A 21,452-nucleotide genomic window follows, 5' to 3' on the forward strand; every position below is an offset into this window, starting at 1 on the left:
AACCAAATAAACTGACCTTGTCCATAGGTGCATCCAAAAGCTTTGATTTGACATGGTCTGGTAATGCCTGTTCTTTCAGCCATGCATGCCTCCTGATAACTGTGCCAGTCATGGCTGATCTAAAGGAAGCCTCCAGTGCATCATAGCCACATTTTAAAGAATGGTTACTAACCTGCTGTATGTTATGTACCATTTCTTGAACATATTTCTTATCTAAAGATTCTTCAGAGGACAGCTTTTTAGCCAACTGGTCAAGCATAAACTCTTGGTATTGAATCATATGAAATTGGCAGTTCAAAGCTCTAGCTGACAAAGTAGCAGAGGTGTAAACTTTTTGCCCCATCTCTCTAAGGACCTGGATTCCCTTTCAGAGGGAGGGTTTTAGTGGAAGTAGCTGCTACGGCTTTAGGACCCTGGAGATAGTCTCTGGATCTGCAAAAGGAGCCTTATATAAATGGTGATGAGTGTCCGGGACCCTGTAGAACCTATCGGGCTTAGCAGGAGCCGGAGGTAATGAATCAGGAGCAGTGCAAGCATCATTAAATGCATCATCAACAACAGAAAGTACTGGAGGTATAGCTAAAGGCCTATGCTGTGGCAAATGTAGAAAGGTCCTAAGCCTTTTTCTGGAGTCTGAGAAATCTTGGCCCTGCCACTGAAATTGTTCCCTCATAGCATGCAAGGTTTCCCCAAAGGAAAATTCCTCAGGAGGAGAGGCTGAAGGGATGGACTCCTCAGCATCAGAGTCTTCGTAAGGAGAATAAGCAGCCTCAGGAGCGTCTGTATGTTCTGAGTCATCAAAGGAATCATCTGTGGATACTGGTTCAGGGGGCTCTGCTCTAGGCCTTTTTTCCGAAGGAGGGAGAGAGGCCCTGTCTGGATGAGGCTGGGCTCCACGAATTAAAGAGATGAGATCCTCAGCCAAAGTAAGCATATGGGAGCTGGTGCTGGGCCTGAGAGAGGGGGGCTTGGCAGGCACCGTTTTTGATGCTTTGGCTGCTTTAGCCCTGGCAAAGGCCTTAATAGACATTGCTGCAGGAGGCCTAGCAGCTCCATATGCAGGGGTAGAAATATCCAGGGGAATGGTATCTGATAAATCCTGTGAAACCGCAACAGAAGGTTGGATTTCAGAAGCCGTTTCTACCAGGTTAGAAGAGGCCTCGGTAGAAGGCATGATTTCGGCTGAAGAAAGAACCGCTTGCTCGGTTTCGGCCGAAACAGAGACACTCATGGTTTGCTTAACCGCGGTTTTGGCCGAAACCGCGGACCGCAAGTGCCGGTCCTTTTCTTTGCGTTTTTTGGTACTTTGCGTAGTCGGAGGATCCGACGGCATAATATATGCAAAATCGGAGCCGAAAATCTGTTCAGCAAACTCCGACCGGCGCCTAAGCGTCCGTCGGTTAAAGAAGCACAGGCTAGACAAGCTGCTACGTCGTGGTCTGGGCCTAAACAATGTATGCAATAGGAGTGGAAATCTTTATGAGGTATTTGTTTCCCACAAGATAAACAGTTATTCACTTTCTCTGACATCGGCTGAGGCAAGAAAGAGTCCCCAACGGGTACTTAGCTTTTAGAAGTCTTGGTAATATTCGGTAGTAGTAATCTCTGGATCTGACAGACCGGCACTTGCGAACAGCTTCTGCTTCGGCGCCGCGGCAAGAAAGACTGAGGAAAATGGCGTTGGCTGATGCCTTTATACCCGAAGAACTGCCGCAATGACGTCGGGTGAAGTGCGACACCAGCCGAAGCCAGACCCAGACTTTGGAATCCGGCCGACCGAAGGGCTGCCTGACGACACGACAACCCATTTTTGAAGACTGCAGATGCACCCTTGAAGGACATCAGGAACAGGCAAGCAAAAACTGAGGGTGATGCTACTCAATGCCAGAAGTCTAAATCTCAAAATGCACTCACTAGAGGTACTCCTTAAAATGGAGAACATCGATATCTGTGTAGTGACTGAGACCTGGTTCAAGGCTCCAGAGAGCACCCCTGCACTACCAGGCTATAACTCATACCACACTTTTCGGCCATGTAACCTGGACCGGAACACCAAAGGTGGAGGTGTATCCATATTCATTAAGGATATCCACACCTCCAGGCTAGTTGCTCAGCATAATGCAGCCGAGGTTATCCAAGTGCAACTAACTCTGGGCAAAACTGCAATCCAAATTGTAGCTTGCTACAGATCACCCACCATGCCCCAGAATTCCCACTCCTCTTTTCGTGATGTACTGGAAAATATTAGGGTTCAACCAAACACCCTAATAATGGGAGATTTCAACTACCCCACCATTAACTGGGAAAAATACTAATGTACCAACTCCTTCGCTCAACACTTTCTGGAATTCATAAACTCCAATGCCCTGGATCAACTTATCCACATCCCCACCAGGGGCAACAATATCCTAGATCTAGTCATTACCAATATGAGTGACTGGTGTTCCACACCTAAAGTCAATGCCTCATTGGTCCGATCCGACCATAAGCTAATTACCCTACATATCCACATCTTCCCTCTACCCCCCCCCATTACGGAAACCATAATAAAAAATTTCTCCAAAGCCAACTTCGTGCTTCTTAAGACAGAAGTGGTGAACTTCATGACACCCATGCAGATGGGCAATACAGTTACGACTGCTGAATCCTACACAATTGCACTTTATAAGCACTTACATGAGTGCATGGATCGTGCTATCCCAAATAGAACCAAGATGCTATCCTCCAAAAAAAGGAAGCCAATCTGGTGGTCCCCTGCCATAAACAAACTGTACAACAGAAGGAAGAAACTCTTGCAAAGAGAGTAAAATCCCACGAGTGGAGGAGCTCCCTGGGTCAGCCTCAGTAAGAAGCTGCGATCCCAGATAAAATCCTCCAAAGCTAGTTACGAAAACAATATCGCCACTGATTCTAAAGACAACCACAAAGCATTCTATAGCTATGTCAAGAATCTGAATGGCAACACTCAGATCTGCTCTGAGTTACAACACAATGGCACTAAATATACAGACCCAACTGATATTGCCAACATCCTGGCAGATAGGTTCAGTGCTAACTTTACCCCCCTTCTCACCCCCTAAAGAGCCCATCTCTATACCGGAAGAATGCAAAGTTCCTGTAATCATGGCTGCACAGGTAAAAACCACACTCTCCACAGCTAAGAACACAGCATCCATGGGACCAAACAACATCCCAGGCTGCGTTCTACACGAACTACAGAACGAACTGGCACCCCATCTAAGTACCATGTTCAATCACAGCCTCACCTCAGGCTTTGTGCCTGCTGAATGGCGCACAGCAACGGTTATCCCACTCCAAAAGGGGGAGCCACCACGGACCCCGGGAACTACCACCCCATTAGCCTGACGAGCCTGGTCTGCAAGGCCATGGAATGTATCATCGCGGAACTTATAAACAAAGACATTGGTAATCTCCAAACTCTGTATCCCACCCAGTTTGGGTTTGTAAAAGGCAGATCATGTCTCCTAAACCTGACAGACTTCTTTGAAACAGTCACCAAAACCCTAGACAAGGTTAAGGTGGTTCACACAGCTTATCTAGATCTTGCCAAGGCTTGTGACACCATCCCCCACTCGGGAATTATAGATAAACTCACTAAACTAGGTATAAATCCCTATGTCTTAACCTCTCATTACACTTCAGCATTCCACTTATAAAATTTATGTATTAATTTTTTGTATTGTAATGTTCTTTGTGATGCACCTTACATAGGTTGTAGTTTATGTATTTTTTGGTTCTCAGATTGTAATATGCAATCTCCTGATTAAAAAAAAAAAAAAAAAATTTTCATTTACTAGTTGTTTACTGTTAGTTTTATACTTGTTATTACTTCTTTTGTAACACCTTCTGAAACCATGTAATACTCATTGGAGCTTTTCTCCCCGGGCCTCTACTGAAAATGGACATATATCCAGATAGACTAGCCCGGTCAACAAATGTAAAATAAAAAATAAATAAAATGTCACAAGATGGGTTGCCAAATGGCTCACTGACAGAACACACACTGTGAAAGTAGCAGACTCCAAATCCGACTTCAGACCAGTGACAAGTGGAGTATCACAGGGTTCAGTCCTGGGTCCTCTCCTGTTTGGTATCTACTTCTCTGAAGTACAGGCTAACACAGAAGGTCTTTGGCTAATGAAGTTTGCAGATGACTGCAAACTTGGAGCCATAAATCGAAACTCCCAACGATGTGGATATCCTACAAAAGGGCCTCACTGAGACAGATGCCTGGTGTCAAAGCCATGGCCTCAAGCTCAATGCCAAAAAGTGCATAGTCATCCCCTTTGGTAAAAACTCTGTACCCATGAACTACAACATAGGCGGTAGTATACTTAACACCGAAAGTGTGATAAGAGACCTTGGGACACAGGTGGACAGTAGTCTCTCCCTTGATGATCACATCGCCACAGCAGTTAGGAAATCCTTCTACGTGGCACACCTCATCACAAAAGGTTTCTCATTCAGAAAAAAAGAGGTCATTGTTCCCCTCTACTCATCACTCATTATACCCATTATAGAGTACAACGCCCCTTTTGGTATGTACCTCACAAGACATCTCCAACAATTGGAAAGGCTGCAGAAATACCTCACAAAGAGGATTACCGGCCTCAAACAGATGCCCTATGCTGACCGTCTCAAAAAACTCCAGCTTTACTCCGTCGCATATCGCCTGCTCAGAGGTGATCTCTGCCTAACATACAAAGCTATGTCAAACCCAGAGCTGTTGGACATGCTCCACTTAAAGAAATCCCAATCCCTCCAAGCTACACACTCTAGAGACCTAAACCTTGTCACCACAATAAACAGAACATGCCAGAGGGATAGATTCCTGTCCCAGAGACTTCCCATACTCTGGAATAAACTACCTATTTATATCAAACAAAGCTCCTCATTAGCACTCTTCAAGAAAAATCTTGATGATTGGATGGGAAATAGGAAATTCACCCCGGGGATCACCTCTGTGGCTCTGTTCAACAGTGGCACAGGAAAATAATTTTCTTGTGTGGCAAAAGCCAGGGTACCTTTTTGGCTGGGCTTGTATAGGCCCCAGGGCCGATAGCCTAGTACCTACCTATGAACAGTTTTAAAGCATATATAATGCATGCCATGTAGACTGGAGTTAGATGTGATGAAGCTCTGTTACCAAAGAAAGCACTCATCTACTAAATATCCTTTATTTTTCAATATAGTAGTACCGATGTCTAAAACAAGTTGCAAGTGCCTGATTATTCTGAAGTCTCAACTAAATTTGGCTATAGTCTGTGGTTCTTTTTTCCTGACTTGAAGGAGGCTCTGCCAGCAACTTCAATTCTCATGAAGTACAAGTTTTCCCTGTGGTTTTTATATATATATACCTCTCTCTATATATCCAACATACACCTACAAAAAATACGTGTGTGTGTATCTAGCTACATGCGCGTGTATATGATACACACACACACGTGTGTGTATATATATCTATATATATATATATATATATATATATATATATATATATAGATATATATATATATATATATATGTATATATGTATATATATATCTATATCTATATATATATATAGATATATATATATATATATATATATATATATCTATATATATATATATATATATATATATATATATATATATATATATATATATATATATATATATATACACACACACACACACACATATACAGATCTATTGAAAAAGACCAAAAATCCACTTGTTTGAAAACTAACATTGGATTCTCGGTTACGCGAAAGTGCGCTTAAGCAAAAGTGCACTTCTGCGAAAAACGGTTCAACACACCGTTAAGGAACACAGGTGCCGAAGCACACTACAGTGGGGAAAGGGAGTTTACATGTTTCCCCACTGTCGTGCGATCTCGGATTTGGTATATTAAAGTAGGGGGGTGTGGGGGGCTGTGGGGGTGCAATGTTACTGTGTTCTTTATCAGTTCATTGAACTGATGCTCGCGGAAGTGCACTTTCGCGTAACCGGGGGTCTACTGTTTATATTCAAAGTGAGTTTTTGAATATTTACAGTAGACCCATATATATATATATATATATATATATATATATATATATATATATATATAGATAAAATATATTTTGAAGCACGTTACTATCTCAACTATCTCGAAATACTGAAATTGCAAATTTCAGTATCTCGAGATGAAAATGCTGAAAGAGCAGTTGAATGAAACTGCACTTGATCGAATTCGAAGTGTCGAATTCGTGGTTGTGGTGGCACGGTATGTGGGATTTGCTGTGTTTGTAAGGTGCGGTGTGCTGTGGGATATGGTCTGCCTGCCGTTGTGTGGATATATGTAGAGATTCAGGTAAGTGACGTTTTTTTAAGTGTTTTGGGTAGGGATATGAGTGAATGTGAGTGTGTTGGGAAGTTTTAGGTGTAGGTTAGGGTAGGTAGGTAAGAGTGTGAGTGTGTAAGTGTTGAGATTGGTGGTGTTTGTACTTATGTGGTGTGTGTTTGTGCAAGGTGAACACAGAGTATGGATTTGTGGGTTTAGTGTTTTTGTCTTTTTAGTGCGACCTCGGAGTTAGTATACATAAGTAGGTGGGGTGTGGGGGGCGCACCCCCCCCCCCACATTGGGTGCAGGGGGTATATGTAGGGTAGGTGTGTGCATGTTTGTGTGTGTTTTGTTGGTTTGTTGTAGTGTGGGGAAGAAGGTGTATGCAGTGTGGTGGAGGGTGTATTTAAAAGTTGCGACTTTGAATTTCGCGCTTTTAGGGTTTCGAATTTGTGAATGTTTGGCTTTATAGTCTCAAGATACTGAACTTCGAGATTTCAGTATTTTGAGATTTTAAAGTAAATATATATATATATATATATACATACACACACAAACACACATATATACACACACACACACACATGTACACATATGCATATACATATATATATATATATATATATATATATATATTACATGTACACATATACATCTATATATACATATATTATATATAACACATACATATATATGTATACATACACAAACACAGATATACAAATAAAAAGACATACACACACATGCAAACAGTGCAGTCAAACAGTTTAGAGAAATAAGATGGGAAAGTTATATATACTGAGGTAAAGAGGTACAATAACTGGCACAAATGTGCAAAAGGGTTAAGAAGCAGGGGAACAAGAATAAATCAAAGTTTTTCCAAGAATTAATTTTGCTCATCGTTGAATGTGTGAAGGTTTCTATTAAAGTCTCTGGGACAAAACCTGCACTCCCCATTCTATCTAGTTGCCTCTGGATGGCACTACTGTGGATTAGAAATCAGACCAAAAAAGTAGATGCCTGCTTCTGGCTGAATTTCCCATCTAAGATCTATTAGCATACCAAGATAATTGTAGTATATGCATTTTGATACTATGCACTTTGCTTATCTGAATATAACAAGCTCTTGATATCTCTCTTTTTGTAAAAATTGGAATTCCAGAAACCTCTATTGAAAAAAAATTCAGACAGACCAGATGGAGTATTTTTACAATCCACCTTGTCAAAATTTGCAACTCAGTGAGGCTAACAATACAGGTTCTTGCACTATAATGGAAAAAGTCTTTTACAAATGATTAACAGTGTCAGGAAGTTAACAGAGAATAAAGCAAATGCAACTACTGCAGGCAAACCTTCACTGGAAGTATACTGGAATGCTAGGATCACTAAAACTGAAACTCTTGGATTATTTTTTTTATTTTGTTAATTGGGTGTCTGGGCTGATTAAAAAGAACACCTCCCTTTATTAAATGGGCAAAGAATTTCACAATACATGCATAAAATATATTTAAGCACTGAATTAAGAAATAAGGGCATAAGTCTCTGTAGACTAGACTTGAAAGTGAGACACTGTTGTCAAGGTATTAGAAAATGTGGATTAGAAGGATGTCAGAGGGTACCAATGTAGGCACCAACAAAGCTACTGAATAAGGTTTACTATTAAAATTTAGATGGCCACTTGTGCAAAGCTAGGAAGGTTGAAAGGCTGTTTTCAAGTTCGCATAATGCCGCTATGGAAAATGTTCGACTCCACATTAGCGAATGGTAGTGTGCATTTGCTAATTTGGAATCGACATTTTGATAACCGATCGTGGTACAGTGGGAATCAGGAAAGGTACTCTCTTCCTCATTGTAGTACAATCTTGGAGTTGGAATATGTACTATGCAGGGGGTGGGGGGGTACAAGGGGGCTTGCTCCACTGCAAAAACGTTACCGGTAACACAGACTTTCGACACTAGAACTTCTGGTGTTCAAATTTCAATTCCATGTTACCATTTCCGAAATATTGCTAACTTGTTATTACCAATTTCGGCAAAATGGTTTGCTCAAAAGGCGGAAAATTATTTTCATTTTCCACTTTTTGATAGTAAACCATTGCCAACACATTTCTTCTGGCAGTACAGATACCACTGAGAAGTACTGGCACTCAAAACCTTTTCTGTCAGTTTTGAATATCAACATCTTCCTGAAAAAGTAATGAACTTGCACTAAAAAATACACAGATACCTGCGATATTCAAGCAGGAAACATACATCAACACGGTTAAAAACTCTGCCCTTTTCATTATTATTCCGGACTACTTACTATAAGGCAGCTGCAACTTCAAATCGATGTTATGTTTTTTTTTTTTTAAATAAAAAAGTTAAAAAAGTGTTTAAAAAAAACACCATTAATTCTGGTACAAAAGGGCTATTAACCTACCAAAAATTAATATTCTATGCTTTATTAACATTGTAAAATTTATATTAAAGATCTCTGAAGAAAAATGACAATGTCAATGGGGCAATCCAATACCCAAATAAAATTACTATGGCACAGATTTTGGATGCGAAGCACTGACAATGGTAAGAAAAACTATGAATGTTTCAAGCAATATGGGCTACATGACTGCCTCTAAGTGCAAAGCACAGTTCCATGAACACTGGCTAAAGAGTAACAAAAGACTTCATAAGAAGAAAAAAATGCTGGGATGAAGACATGGCACGCAGTACAAAACCTAAATGTTTTGACTTACTGTTACAGTGACCGTACCCCACACAAGACCTCACACCAACAAGAAAAGCACCTGCCTGTATCATTCTTGGTCTTTACTAAACTTTTCATGCAATGTTTTACTCTTTTGTTGCAACTTTATCTGTAGTACCTTTAAATTGCAGTTAACACATTATTAACACAACAGTACTTTCTTACATATCTGCTATTTATACAACATATACACTGTTCTATTCTAATTGATTGTCCATATTAGTTTTGCACGTCTGTAAAACATTAATCCCCAAGGTACACTAATGAAACCAATCACCTTTGGGGCAAAGACTTCAACATGAACGTGCAGGATGCTCTATAATCACAAAAGGGTTAAAATTAAATGAATGCAATTTCAAATATTTTTTTCAGTCAAAAACACATACTGCAGTTCTTCACAATTTATCCAAAAATTATAATTTTACCAGTTTTCTGTGTCCCCTCTTCCACATTCCAGGAACTTACCAAACCAGACAATGTTAAAGCAAGACAATGAAAGCACAATTAAAATGTCCCCCACCTTTAAGCTCAAAAATAATTTAAAAGTCGCTATACCTGTGGCAGATGTGGCGGCCTGGCCCAATATAGTCTCTGAGCCCTGTGTGGTTACTACAGCTGTTGCAGCAGTGGCACCAGTATCAGTCACAGCAGCAGGGAAGTAGGTGTAGTGTGTTTCTGTGCTTGCACTCTCTGTTTCCAAGCCCTCACCATTGTTGAAAGCTCCCTGGATCACAGCCTAAAAGGGAACACATGATAAAACATGCATGAGTCAACCATGCAAGAGACTGCCAACAGAATTTTTCAGCATTCAAACTGGTTTAAAAAACAAACTGTGTTAAAATAATGCAAAAAGTACAGTTTTGTACCTACCATAAATGTAGATGTTCGAGTGTTCACCCTGCTGCAGTCATCACACTTGGGTCATCCTGCAGTCAGGCGGTCCCGCAGTCTGTCTGAATTCCAAAGTCTTGGTCCGGCGTTGGTTGCTGTCGCTTCTTCCCTGGCGTCAGTGCGCCAGAAGTATAACAAGAGGCATCCGATGCCATTTTCTTCAGTTTTTCTTGCCCCAGATGTCAGGTGCCCCCAATAGGTAGGCAAAATATATATATATAGCTAGATAAAAATAAAACAATACCTTTAGGCACAAGCAAATACACCACAGAGGTTGTATAGGATAGAGTGGTATGGATAAGTTCAGCTAGTTCAGAGGGGATGGAGGGAGGCTAACCTGGACTGCAGCAGGGTGAACACTCGAACATCTACATTTATGGTAGGTACAAAACTGTACTATGTTCATCATGTTACCCTGCTGCAGTCATCACACTTGGGTTGAATCCCAAAGCTAAGGATGGGAGGTGGAGTTAAACAGGGTTAGAAGAAGCTAGTAGACCCTGCAAAACTGCAGTGGCAAAACCAGCTCTAGTCTTAGAATTTAAAGGTAAGTGATCGTGTTTGGTGAAGGTGTGCACTGAACTCCAAGTTGCAGCTTCCAGAATATCCTTGGTTGGCACTCCCCTGAGAAAGGATGCTGATGTAGCTGTAGCCCTGGTGGAGTGGGACCTAATGTTAGCAGGTACCGGTTTCCCATGATGCGTGTAGCAGAAACGTATGCAATGCCCTATCCATTTAGAAATGGTCTGTTTGAGATAGCTTTTCCTTGTGATCCTGTAGCATAGGCTACAAAGAGCTGGTCAGTTTTTCTGAAAGCCTTAGTTTTATCCAAGTAGTAACGTAATTGCCTGTGAATGTCCAAAGAGTGCAGGAGTCTTTCTCCTTTGTTTTGGGGATTTGGGAAAAAGGTGGGCAAATGAATGGTTTGGTTTAGGGCCACACTGGATACCACCTTTGGCATAAAGGAAGGGTTAGTTCATAGAGAGACTCTGTCTTGATGAAAAAAAGAGTAAAGGCTCCACTGCCATTAATGCCTGTAGCTCTGAGACTCTTCTAGCTGAGGTTATTGCTAGTAGCAGGGCAGTTTTCCATGAAAGAAATTTTAAATCAGCTGAAAAAGCTGGTTCACAGGGTGGCAGTGTAAGCTTTTCCAGAACAAAGTTGAGATCCCAAGTAGGTGTTGGTGCTCTCCTTGGCGGTCTTATGTTCTTAGCCCCTCTGAGGTACTATCTTAGGAGTGGATGTGAGAATAAAGGAGGATCCGTGTTGTAATGAGCTGAAATTGCTGAGGCGTGGATCTTAATAGATAAAAAGGAAAGTCCTTTGTGCAACATCTCAGTTAAATATTGCAGAATCTGAGGAATGTTTGGATTAAGGGGATTTTGGCCTTTAGCCTGGTTCCAGGCGCAAAATCTTTTCCATTTGTCTGAATAGGTTTTCCTGGTGCTGGGCCTCCTGGCCTCCAGAATGACATCCATAACAGCTGTGGATAGAGGTGTTGGCTGGTTGTTTAGGTAATTTGCCATGCAGCCAGGTTTAAAGTCTTGAGCTGGCTGTGTAGAATCTGATTGTCTCGCTGGGTGAGCAGGTGAGGAATTTGTGGTAAAATCCATGGTGGGCTGTGGGCCATGTTCCTTAGAATTGGATACCAATGCTGGCATGGCCAGTCTGGTGCAATGAGTATCATTTGTGGCCTCTCTAATCTGACTTTCAGCAGTACCTTTGCTAGAAGAGGCAGTGGAGGAAAGGCATACACTGTTAATGGTTTCCAACTGAATGAGAGGGTGTCCACTTTCCAAGTTTGTGGATGGAATGTCCTTGTGCAAAATTTTTGAAGTTGGTAGTTTTGGGGGCTTGCAAACAGATCTATGTCTGGGCGTCCCCATTTTTGAGCTATCATTGCAAATACTTGTGGATCTAGTTTCCACTCGTGTGGATCCTTGATGTTTCTGCTTAGGTTGTCTGCCAATGTGTTTTTCTTTCCTGGCAGAAACTGTGCTTGCAATTGAACCTGGTAAGACAGTGCAGTGTTCCACAAGGTCATTGCTTGCCTGCATAGAGGGTAGGAATGTGTGCCCCCTTGCTTGTTTATGTACCACATTACTGTGGTATTGCCGAACTTTATTATTAGCTGTCCTGGGTGTAAGAGGTCCTTGAAAGATGTTAGGGCATTCTGTACTGCTAGCATTTCTTTTTGATCGATATGCAGATGCCGCTGATCTGTAGTCCATTTGCCCTGAATGCACCGTCCTGCCATGTGTGCTCCCCAGGCATAGTCCAAGGCATCTGTTGTCATAGTTTGCCTGGCTGCGGGTAAGGTGAAAGGCTGACCCTTGTTGAGGTGACAGGCCTGTGCCCACCATAGAAACTCCTGTTGAAGGCAGGGAATGAGTGGTATTCATTGTTTCCAAGCTGTGGCTGTGCTGAGTCCATATGCTTTTCAGGTACCATTGTAACTTCCTCATATGCAGTTTTGCAAATGGTATTAGTAGAATGCAAGATGCCATGAATCCCAAGGCCTGCAGAATTTTTCTTGCAGGTAGTTGGGTCTTTGTTGCCATTATTTTGAAATATTGAATCAGCTGTTGTTGCTTGTCTGGCGTGAGATAAGCCATCTGGGCCGTTGTATTCGAGCTGGCACCCAGGAATATTATGTTTTGTGAGGGCACTAGTTTTGATTTCTTTTTGTTTACTGTGTACCCTAGGCAACTTAGGTGTTGGACAAATGCCAGATGCTTTAAAAGAACGTCCTTGCTTTCTGCTTGAATAAGGCAGTCGTCCAGGTATGGGTATATTTGAATTCCTCTTTGTCTGTAGTATGCAATTACTGGTGCCAGGCATTTTGTGAAGACCCTGGGTGCAGTAGATAAGCCAAAGGGCAGTGCAGAGAATAATGCGTTGAGCCTGCAATGAAGCGGAGGTATCTTCTGCAATTTTTGTCTGATAGGGACAGGCAGGTATGCCTCCTTGAGGTTCAACGTTACTAGCCAAGCATTCTTGCCCAGCATGGGAAGAAGCTGCTGTAGTGTTAGCATCTTGAATTTTGGTACTTGCAGATAGATGTTCAGAATTGAAAGATCCAGAATGGGTCTCCATGCTTTGTCCTTTCTTGGGACAAGAAAGAGTCTTGAGTAAAATCCTTGTCCTTGCTCCTGTGTAGGTACCTGTTGAATGGCTCTCATGTCCATGAGAGCTGTAATTTGTTTTTGCGCTTCTGCCCATTGATTTGGTGGCAGGTTTGGCATTCCTTTTATTTTATCCTTGGTAAGGTATGAAAGTGGAATCTGTATCCTTGAGAGACAATGTTTAGGACAGATTTGTCTTTTGTGATTATGTGCCAGTTGTCTGCAAAAAAATGCTAATTTTCCTCCCAAGGGAGCTGCCAGGAGAGATTTGTTTGATAGTTTGAGGACTGAGTCATTGTGTTTGTCTCCTGCTAGCTTGGGGCCTGTCTTCTCCTCCTTTCTGGGTAGCAGTACCCCATTGGCGAGGTTTGTAAGGGCCTTGTGACTGACCTCTGCCCCTGGGGCATCTGTATTTGCCCCTCTGTGATCTGTCAGAAGCTGGAAAGGACCAGTTTTTTGTTGGCCAATTTCTGCTGAAACGAGGGGGTTGTACCTGCAAAAAATCCTTGACCGTCTGCATAGACTTTGCCTTATCCTCCATTTTCTTTAAAACCTCTTCTGCTTTGACACCAAATAATACATCCTGCTGTAAAGGAGCATCCAATAATTTTGCTTTAACATGATCAGGAAGGGTTTGTTCTTTTAACCAAGCATGTCTACGTATGACAGAGCCAGTAACAGCTGCTCTACAGGAAGCTTCCAACGAATCAAATCCGCATTGTAAAGTATGTCTGCCCACCTGTTCAGCTGCATGCAACAGATCCTGCATTTCCTTGAATTCAGACTGTTCAGTATGTGTGCTCATTTTTTGTTTTAATTGAGACATTAGGAATTGCTGATATTTCAGCATGTGAAACTGACAATTTTATGCTCTCATAGCCAGAGCTGCTGAGGTGTATATTTTCTTTCCCCATCTATCTAGGGCTCTGGAATCCCTTTCAGAGGGCACAGGATTTTTAGCCATAGAAGCTTTAGCTCCCTTGGGATCCTGGGAAATCGTTTCTGGGTCAGCCACAGGGCTTTTATAAAGGAATTTGTGAGAGTCAGGTACGCTGTAGTATCTCTGTCTGGTTTGGCTGGAGCAGGAGGTAGAGAGCCTGGATTTAAACTAGACTTCAAGTAAACATCAATCACAATATCTAAAACTGGAGGGATAGCAAGAGGTCTGTGCTGGGGTAGTAAAAGGAACTCTCGGAGCCTTTTCTTAGAATCAGAGTAGTCCTGGACTTCCCAGTGGAAATGTTCCCTCATGGTATGCAAAGTTCCTCCAAAGGAGTAGTCTTCAGGGGGAGATGCTGAGGGAATAGAGTCTTCAGCATCAGAGTCTTCATAAGGTGGAAAAGTGTAATCCTGTTCTTCAGAAGAATCTGAGGAAATTGAAACCTGGTCAGAAGAAGCATAATCCTCCTCTTGTCTTGGTCTTTTATCAGGAGGGGGATGGGAACCCCTGATAAGGGTAATCAAATATTCAGCCATCTTAAGCATCTGTTTCTTAGGCATGGGGCCTTGAACTGTAGACTGATGTACAGTCTTCTTAGGTTTTAAAGGAGTTTTAAGCTTAGCATAAGATTTAATGGTGAAAGTAGTCGGTCTGAAGACACCTTCTGCAATCGAAGGCGTTTCCACTGCACCGGGGTCTACTTCTGCTCCAGTGTCGGAAGATGGCTGCATCGGCCTAGTAGACTCTGCTTGAGAATCCGCAGCTGTCTGAGGTTCCAGTTCTGCGGTCGTCAGGGGCTGCGTAGGCGCCTCACTGAAAACCGGAGAACCGGCGACAGGCCCAGCAGAGGCCTCGGAGTCTGGCTTGTTCCTAGGCTGCCTGTTCTTATCCTTGCGTTTTTTATGTATGCCAGTCGTCAGCTGCTCCGACGGCATGATATAATTAAATTTCCTACCAAAGTAATGTCGTACGAAGTCAAAACGGCGTTTGATAGTTCGTTTATTAAACCTAGCACAAAACCGACAACCTGTGACGTCGTGGTCTGGGCCTAGGCAAGGAATACAATAGGAATGGAAGTCCTTATGAGGTATTTGCTTCCCACAAGAAATGCAATTGTTAACTTTTTCTGACATCGGACTGAGGCAAGAAAAGGTTCCCCAATGGGGTTACTTAGCTTTATTGAAGACTTCGGACTGAAATTCTAATTGAAAATCTCAGGTGATGGCCGACCGGCACTTGCAAACTGCTTCTGCTTCAGGCACCGCGCGGCAAGAAAGACTGAAGAAAATGGCGTTGGATGCCTCTTATATACCCCTGGCACACTGATGTCAGGGAAGAAGCGACAGCAACTGACGCCGGACCAAGACTTTGGAATTCAGGCCGACTGCGGGACCGCCTGATGGAAGGATAACCCAAGTGTGATGACTGCAGCAGGGTAACACGATGAACATCTCAGAAGGCAGTACAGTTTGCCTGTAATTTAAAATGAGTTTTCTTGGGTACTCACACACCTACCTTACCAGGCACGTGTGAAACAAAATGCTGTTCAGCTTACGGTATGGCCGGGCAATATAGTACTCAGTGGCATACAGGCATCCAACAAATGCAATATCATTTCCCCTTCATTCCATGGACTTGAAAGAAAGGTGGGAGGTTGGACATCTTGATTATCAGCCAACTCAGAATCTTTCGGCATAAAAGGAAGTTAGTTCTAAAGCTAATCTCATCTTTGTGGAAGATTATGAAAGGCTCCTTGCAAGCAAGGACTTAGATATTCTGACCAAAATAATGTGTTCTAGGAAAATGTTTTCTAGGACAGGAATTACAATACCACTAAGGCATCTGGCTTGCGAGGTACCAGGATTAGCTTTTCAATCACAAAGTTCAAATTCCATGAAGGAGGCAGCAGTCTAGAAGACAGGCCAATGGGAAACACAAGGGAAAGTAGATGACTAGGGTCGAAAGGTATACCTAGATAGTAGCAATCAGCAGAAGTGGTATGGTAAATACACTATAACCAGATATTTCGTACTCAAGTTTGAGGAATTTCTTTACAGGATCAGACAGAGAATCTCTTCCAATTAGCCAGGTAAGACTTGTAAGTTTTTGGTCTTCTGGTTTCAAGCAGAATGTTACTAATGAAACCCAATCCTATTAGGCTTATCACGATGAGAGTATTTAAGCAACCAACCTCAAGTTCCTTAGGTTTGGAGCCATTATAGACCCTGCATCTTGGATAAAGAGTGGGAAACATTTTGGAACAAAAGAGGACCTTCCCTGAATATCTGAAAAAGCAGAAGGATCATAGCCTCCTTGGCTACAGCAAGATCACAACTAAAAGTAAATGTTCAGCTTTTGGATCAGTGATACTAAGAAGGGCAGGGGCAAGAATGCGTAAAGCAGTCCTTCATGCCAGAACATGTCAAAGACATTCAGCACTCATGCTTTCCTACATGGAAATCTGGAACAAAATTTCAGCAGTTGGAAATTCTTACAGGTTCATAGGTAGGTACTAGGCTATCGGCCCAAGGGCATAAGTAAGCCTAGCCAACAAGGTTCCCTGGCTTACGCCATCTAAGAAAATTATTTTCCTGTGCCACTGTTGAGCAGACACACAGAAGTGATCCCCAGGGTGTATTTCCTATTTCCCATCCACTCCAAGATTTTTCTTGAAGAGTGCTAATGAGGAACTTTGCTTGACAGAGATGGGTAGCTTGTTCCAGAGTATGGGAAGTCTGATGCGAAGAGCTCTATTTCTGGCTGACAACACCTCCCATCAACATAAACAGAGTGGAAACACTTGTGGTCAAAGTTCCTTCAGTAGCTGCTAGTAACATGTTCTGGGCTGAGAGAACATAAAATTTGTGGAGGTGCATACCTCTCTGGCAGTATGCATACATCATCACTGTGGTGCTGCCTGTGACAAACTTTTGGGTTCTTATAATAAGGGCAAATGTGAAGGCCTTCCTGGCCAAACAAAGCAGCATCATCTCCTTGAAACTAATGTGTTTGCTCCATACCATCTTGTTACTGGTGCTCTCGTCCTTCAAGTGCACCAGGTGCATCACCAAGCAAGGTCTGACATGTTCATAAGTGACTGCTCCTCTACCAAGATTACCACTCGACAGCCTCGATGGAGTTCCATCAGCTGGAACCAATACGCAACTCTCATTCTGATGGTAGTGATCAATGGAATCATCTGATACAGCATGCATTACCAAAGATTACAGAAAGACCACTGGAGCTTCTTCATATGTAGTCTAGTTGAACGACTATTTAGAGTGAAGTAGACATTTGCCAGCGAGAATCACATGTGATTTTGATTTTTCAACCACATCTGTAAAGACAGCTTCAGCTGGGGTCCTTACATGGGTACATGGAGGTTCTTACTTTGGGAATATAAAGGTACTTCCCTTTCCCTGTCCAGAATAGCACTCAGAGAAACCTTCCACTTCCCTGAAAGCAGGTTTGATTTTGAGAAGCCTTGGATGATCAGATAACATACAAGCACCAAAGATTTATTTATTATTTTCACTGATTCGAACTGGATCGAAAGTCCTCCAAGAGTGGAAAATGTGCAGCCCCCCCTTCTATCATCAACAATCAAAATACTAGGCATCTAATGAGCACTCATGATTCCAAGGGGAAGCCAAAGGAAGAAGTAAAGTAGAAGAAATTCATGCCCCTTCAAAACTTTCATACCTGCAGGTTGGCTATGCATCAGAGCATACAAGCAGACCTACTAGCATCCTTTGATAAGTTATAAACAGTATCCTTTGGGAAGTCAGCCACCCTTGGTAACTATCATGCTGTCAACACACCTCTTAGGGTTAAACCTGGTAGTCAGGGACTTGGGGACACACTGTCAGTAATCTAGCTTTCGACCATTGTGTGCCTATGGTAGTTAGGAAATCAATCCATGTTGTGCAACTTATACACACAGGTATGGTATTTAGTTTAAGGAGGTTACTGATCAACTATTTGGCATTCATCAGACCTATCATAGAGTACAAAGCCTCCCTTGGTATGTACCTAACCAGACGCATCCAATAACTGGAACATCACAAAGGTTCCTCACTAAAAGAATACAGGACATAAATAATATGTCTTTGCAGACTACCTTAAAGTCCTATCCCTGTATTACGTCTCCGATAGGCCGTTGAGGGAAATCTATGCTTGGCAAACAAGGTACTGTTCGACCCCACTCTGAAGGATCTCTTGCATATCCGTAAAACAATCATCAGCAGAATTATTTATTCTAAAGACTTCAACCTTACTTGCGACATAAACAGGACCTAGTGGAGAAACAGATATACCCCAGAGACTACCCTTCTCTGGAACAGACTCCCCATCCATGTGAAGCAGACTTCCTTCCTAACCCAATTCAAGTGTAAACATTGACAACTGGATGGGGGGACAGGAAATTCATCCAAGGTTTGGTGCCTATGCCTCTAATGGACGCAGGCAGCTTGTAAATGGTTCATCTCCCAGGTCCTGTCCTGCAAATGTTTCATATCTTAAGCCCCTGATTACACTTATCAAGGGTACCAGAACTTGTCATAGATTTAGGATGCATGGCTAGGCTTAAAAAGGCCCCAATGGTTGTTAGCTTAGTATCCACCTATGTATCTATGGACCCAAGAATATCCTTTAGATCCAGGATGGATAAGAAAACCCAGGAATCAGCAGTGGAAAAAAGTGATTAGAGAGTGAGCATTCTGAATTTGGTTACTTTCAAGAATATGTTTAGCTTGGAAGTGTGTAATGATAGGTCTCCAGCAGACATCCTTCTTTGGGACTAGATGAGTCAGGAGTAGTAATTCTGTCCCTATTCACCTTAAGGACCTTTCTCCACCACTCAACAGGCAATTAAGTGTTTCATCACTTCCCAGTGTTAGATATGACCCTACAGGCTGAAGACATGCTTAAAAAGGTGGGAATGCCCTAAACTTTCAGCTAGAAAAAATGCTCCCCCCCATATTTGTTAGGCTCCATGGTATCTTTGTTTTTTTTGCCAAAATGACCACCGCTAACAATAACAACATATTACATAGATATATGTGGAACAGTGATCATGAATGTAGGAGTACTTAGACAAGAAAAATACAGCAAATAGATGATGCATATCATCAGTGCTACACGGAAATCTAGTGGCCTATACTCTAATACAGTATAGTATTTTACTTTCACACATTCAGACTACGCTATCAAGTGAAATAATAGCAACAAGAGACAAAAGTAGTGCAAGAGGAATGCTATTAAGAGCACTTACTGAATATTACAGGCAGTAGAATATTGTCAAGTAAAAAGCAGGTGCACTGTTGTTTGCTTACACATACTTCAGTACTGGCCCCATATGTTACAAGAAGTACTGAGGATACTCACAGTTTTGTCCAAATACTCAACGCTTAAACGCTTATAGGTTCATAGTTGTTTACTACGCTAATGACCACAAGGGCCTTTTTAACCTAGCCATGCATCCCAAATCTCTGACTTCAGGTACCCTTGATAAATTTAAGCAGGGGCCTGCGGGGAAAACATTTACAAGCAGAGGCCTGGGAGATGAGCCATTTACAGGCTGCCTGTGTCTATTAGAGCTTGTGTGCTTTTTCATAAAGTACTGAATACCCTGAATTAGTAGAAACTCTGGAGATTTCCATTTAGAAGCAATATAAAAAGGTTATTACAACTGATAGCTAGAGGAGCCAGTGATTTTGAGAAGGTCTTAACTTTAAGCAAGACGGGGTGGAGTATTCTCCCACCATCCAAATATGTGATATACTGTCTGAGGCCCCCGACATTTTTACAACCCCCAGAGCATATGCATTCCATTTGATAGGGCTCCAGGGTACCGGACATATCCTAGATAACTTAGTCAGGGTCCAATAGCCCTTAAATAGTAGTTTTAGCTGATGCATTAAGATTTTGGGTGTTTTTGAGAAAATGGTAAAGGTGGTGGTAATGCTTCCAGGGAGCAGACTGGTTTACACCCCCCCCAATTACAGAGGTGATCCAGAATCTGCCTAGTCCTGTTCATGCCCAGGTTAGAAAGCTACAAGCATGAAATCATTACTTGGAAGGTATTTCTCTCATAAACAGGCAACGTTGCAATTGTTTGCTTTACAGTGGTATACTTTTCAATTAGATTCAGATGGAAGACTGCAAGAAGGCATGCCTTAACTGCAGGCATTTCCAAAAGTCTGCAATTGTGGGGCTGTAAGCATCTTGAAGATACTCAAAAGACAGAAAATAGGATGAAGTACCCTCCATATTGCCTATAAACTACTGTATAAGCCCTTCCATTTCCAGGACTTCCCAAAAAGGAGTTTATCCTCCAATTTTAAATATGGGTTACTCCACAAAATGCCATATGTTTAAGAGAGAGGTTGATGCTTGTATACCTTCCTAAGAGCCTTATTCAGCATTACTAAGGTATGCCAACCCTGCAGTTGTAAAGGCAGGGCTTTCAAATGACAGGTATGTATTCTAGGTATTCCGCTGTCAAATAATTGGCTTCTAGAATGCCCAAGTGGTATCAAAGGGGTTAATATGTCAAGAAAGGGGAAGACATTCTATAGCTTCCCCTATGAGGCAGATCTCAAGTAGACTAGCTCCCCCACACTATCACGGAAGAAGTAGGGCTAGGTTTCAAATCCCCTGCCACCAGCCTTCCCATACAAACTGAATTATCAAATGCTTAAGTTTCTTAAGCTATTTGAGGGTGGGATGGTAGATGTCGTACTACATAAAAATCTTTGGACAGAACACCATTTGAAGAGCTGTAGCCCTACCAGGAAAGGTGGAGTTTTCTCCAAGCATGGATTTCAGATAATGAAGGGTTTCAGATTTAAATTAAACATCTCCTGGTAGTCATCAGCTATCTGTATACCCAGATATTTTAGAGGTGCCAAGCACCAGTCAAGGAGAGGAGCCAATTCACTCCTACTTAATTCTACAGCAACCTTTTTGGCTGAGAAAAGTTTCAATTTGCTCAGGTTTATTTTCAAAACCAGCGGTCCTTTGGAATTCTAATATATCTAGAAAGTGGTGACCATTTTCCATAGGTTTTCAATTAGTAGAAGACAATCGTCCTCAAAGAGCAATATATGTGTGATTCGAGTCTTGTTAAATCCCAACTCCAAAGCTGATGCATGGTTTCTAAATATTAAGGTTAATGGCTCAATAGCCAATATGAATAGCGGAAACAATGGACAGCCTTGTCTGGTGTTGTTACCAAGGTAAAAGAGAAGGCACTTGTTCTGTCAGCACTCTTGCATATTTGAAGTCATATGTACATAATACTAGTTATAAAGACTTGAGAGAAACCAAACTAAATAGGGCAGTGAATAAATAGTTCCAGTATATGTGATCAAAAGTTATTTTTTTTCCAAAACCTACTAAAATAGCTACAGCGGACTGTTT

At 42.0% G+C, this 21,452-nt stretch overlaps 1 protein-coding gene across 3 annotated transcripts in view; it reads right to left on the minus strand.

Moving 5' to 3' along the window:
* USF1 (upstream transcription factor 1) overlaps window positions 1–21,452 on the minus strand; it is a 931,515-nt gene that overhangs the window by 654,553 nt on the left and 255,510 nt on the right. For all 3 annotated transcript variants that reach the window (XM_044059392.1, XM_044059391.1, XM_044059393.1), the window contains one exon: window positions 9,630–9,810. In XM_044059392.1, the coding sequence (XP_043915327.1) occupies window positions 9,630–9,810 (181 nt within the window). The remainder of the gene's footprint in view (window positions 1–9,629; window positions 9,811–21,452) is intronic.

Source organism: Protopterus annectens, chromosome 17.part0, assembly GCF_019279795.1.
Source record: "Protopterus annectens isolate FY-2018-M chromosome 17.part0, PAN1.0, whole genome shotgun sequence".
Classification (NCBI taxonomy): domain Eukaryota; kingdom Metazoa; phylum Chordata; order Ceratodontiformes; family Protopteridae; genus Protopterus; species Protopterus annectens.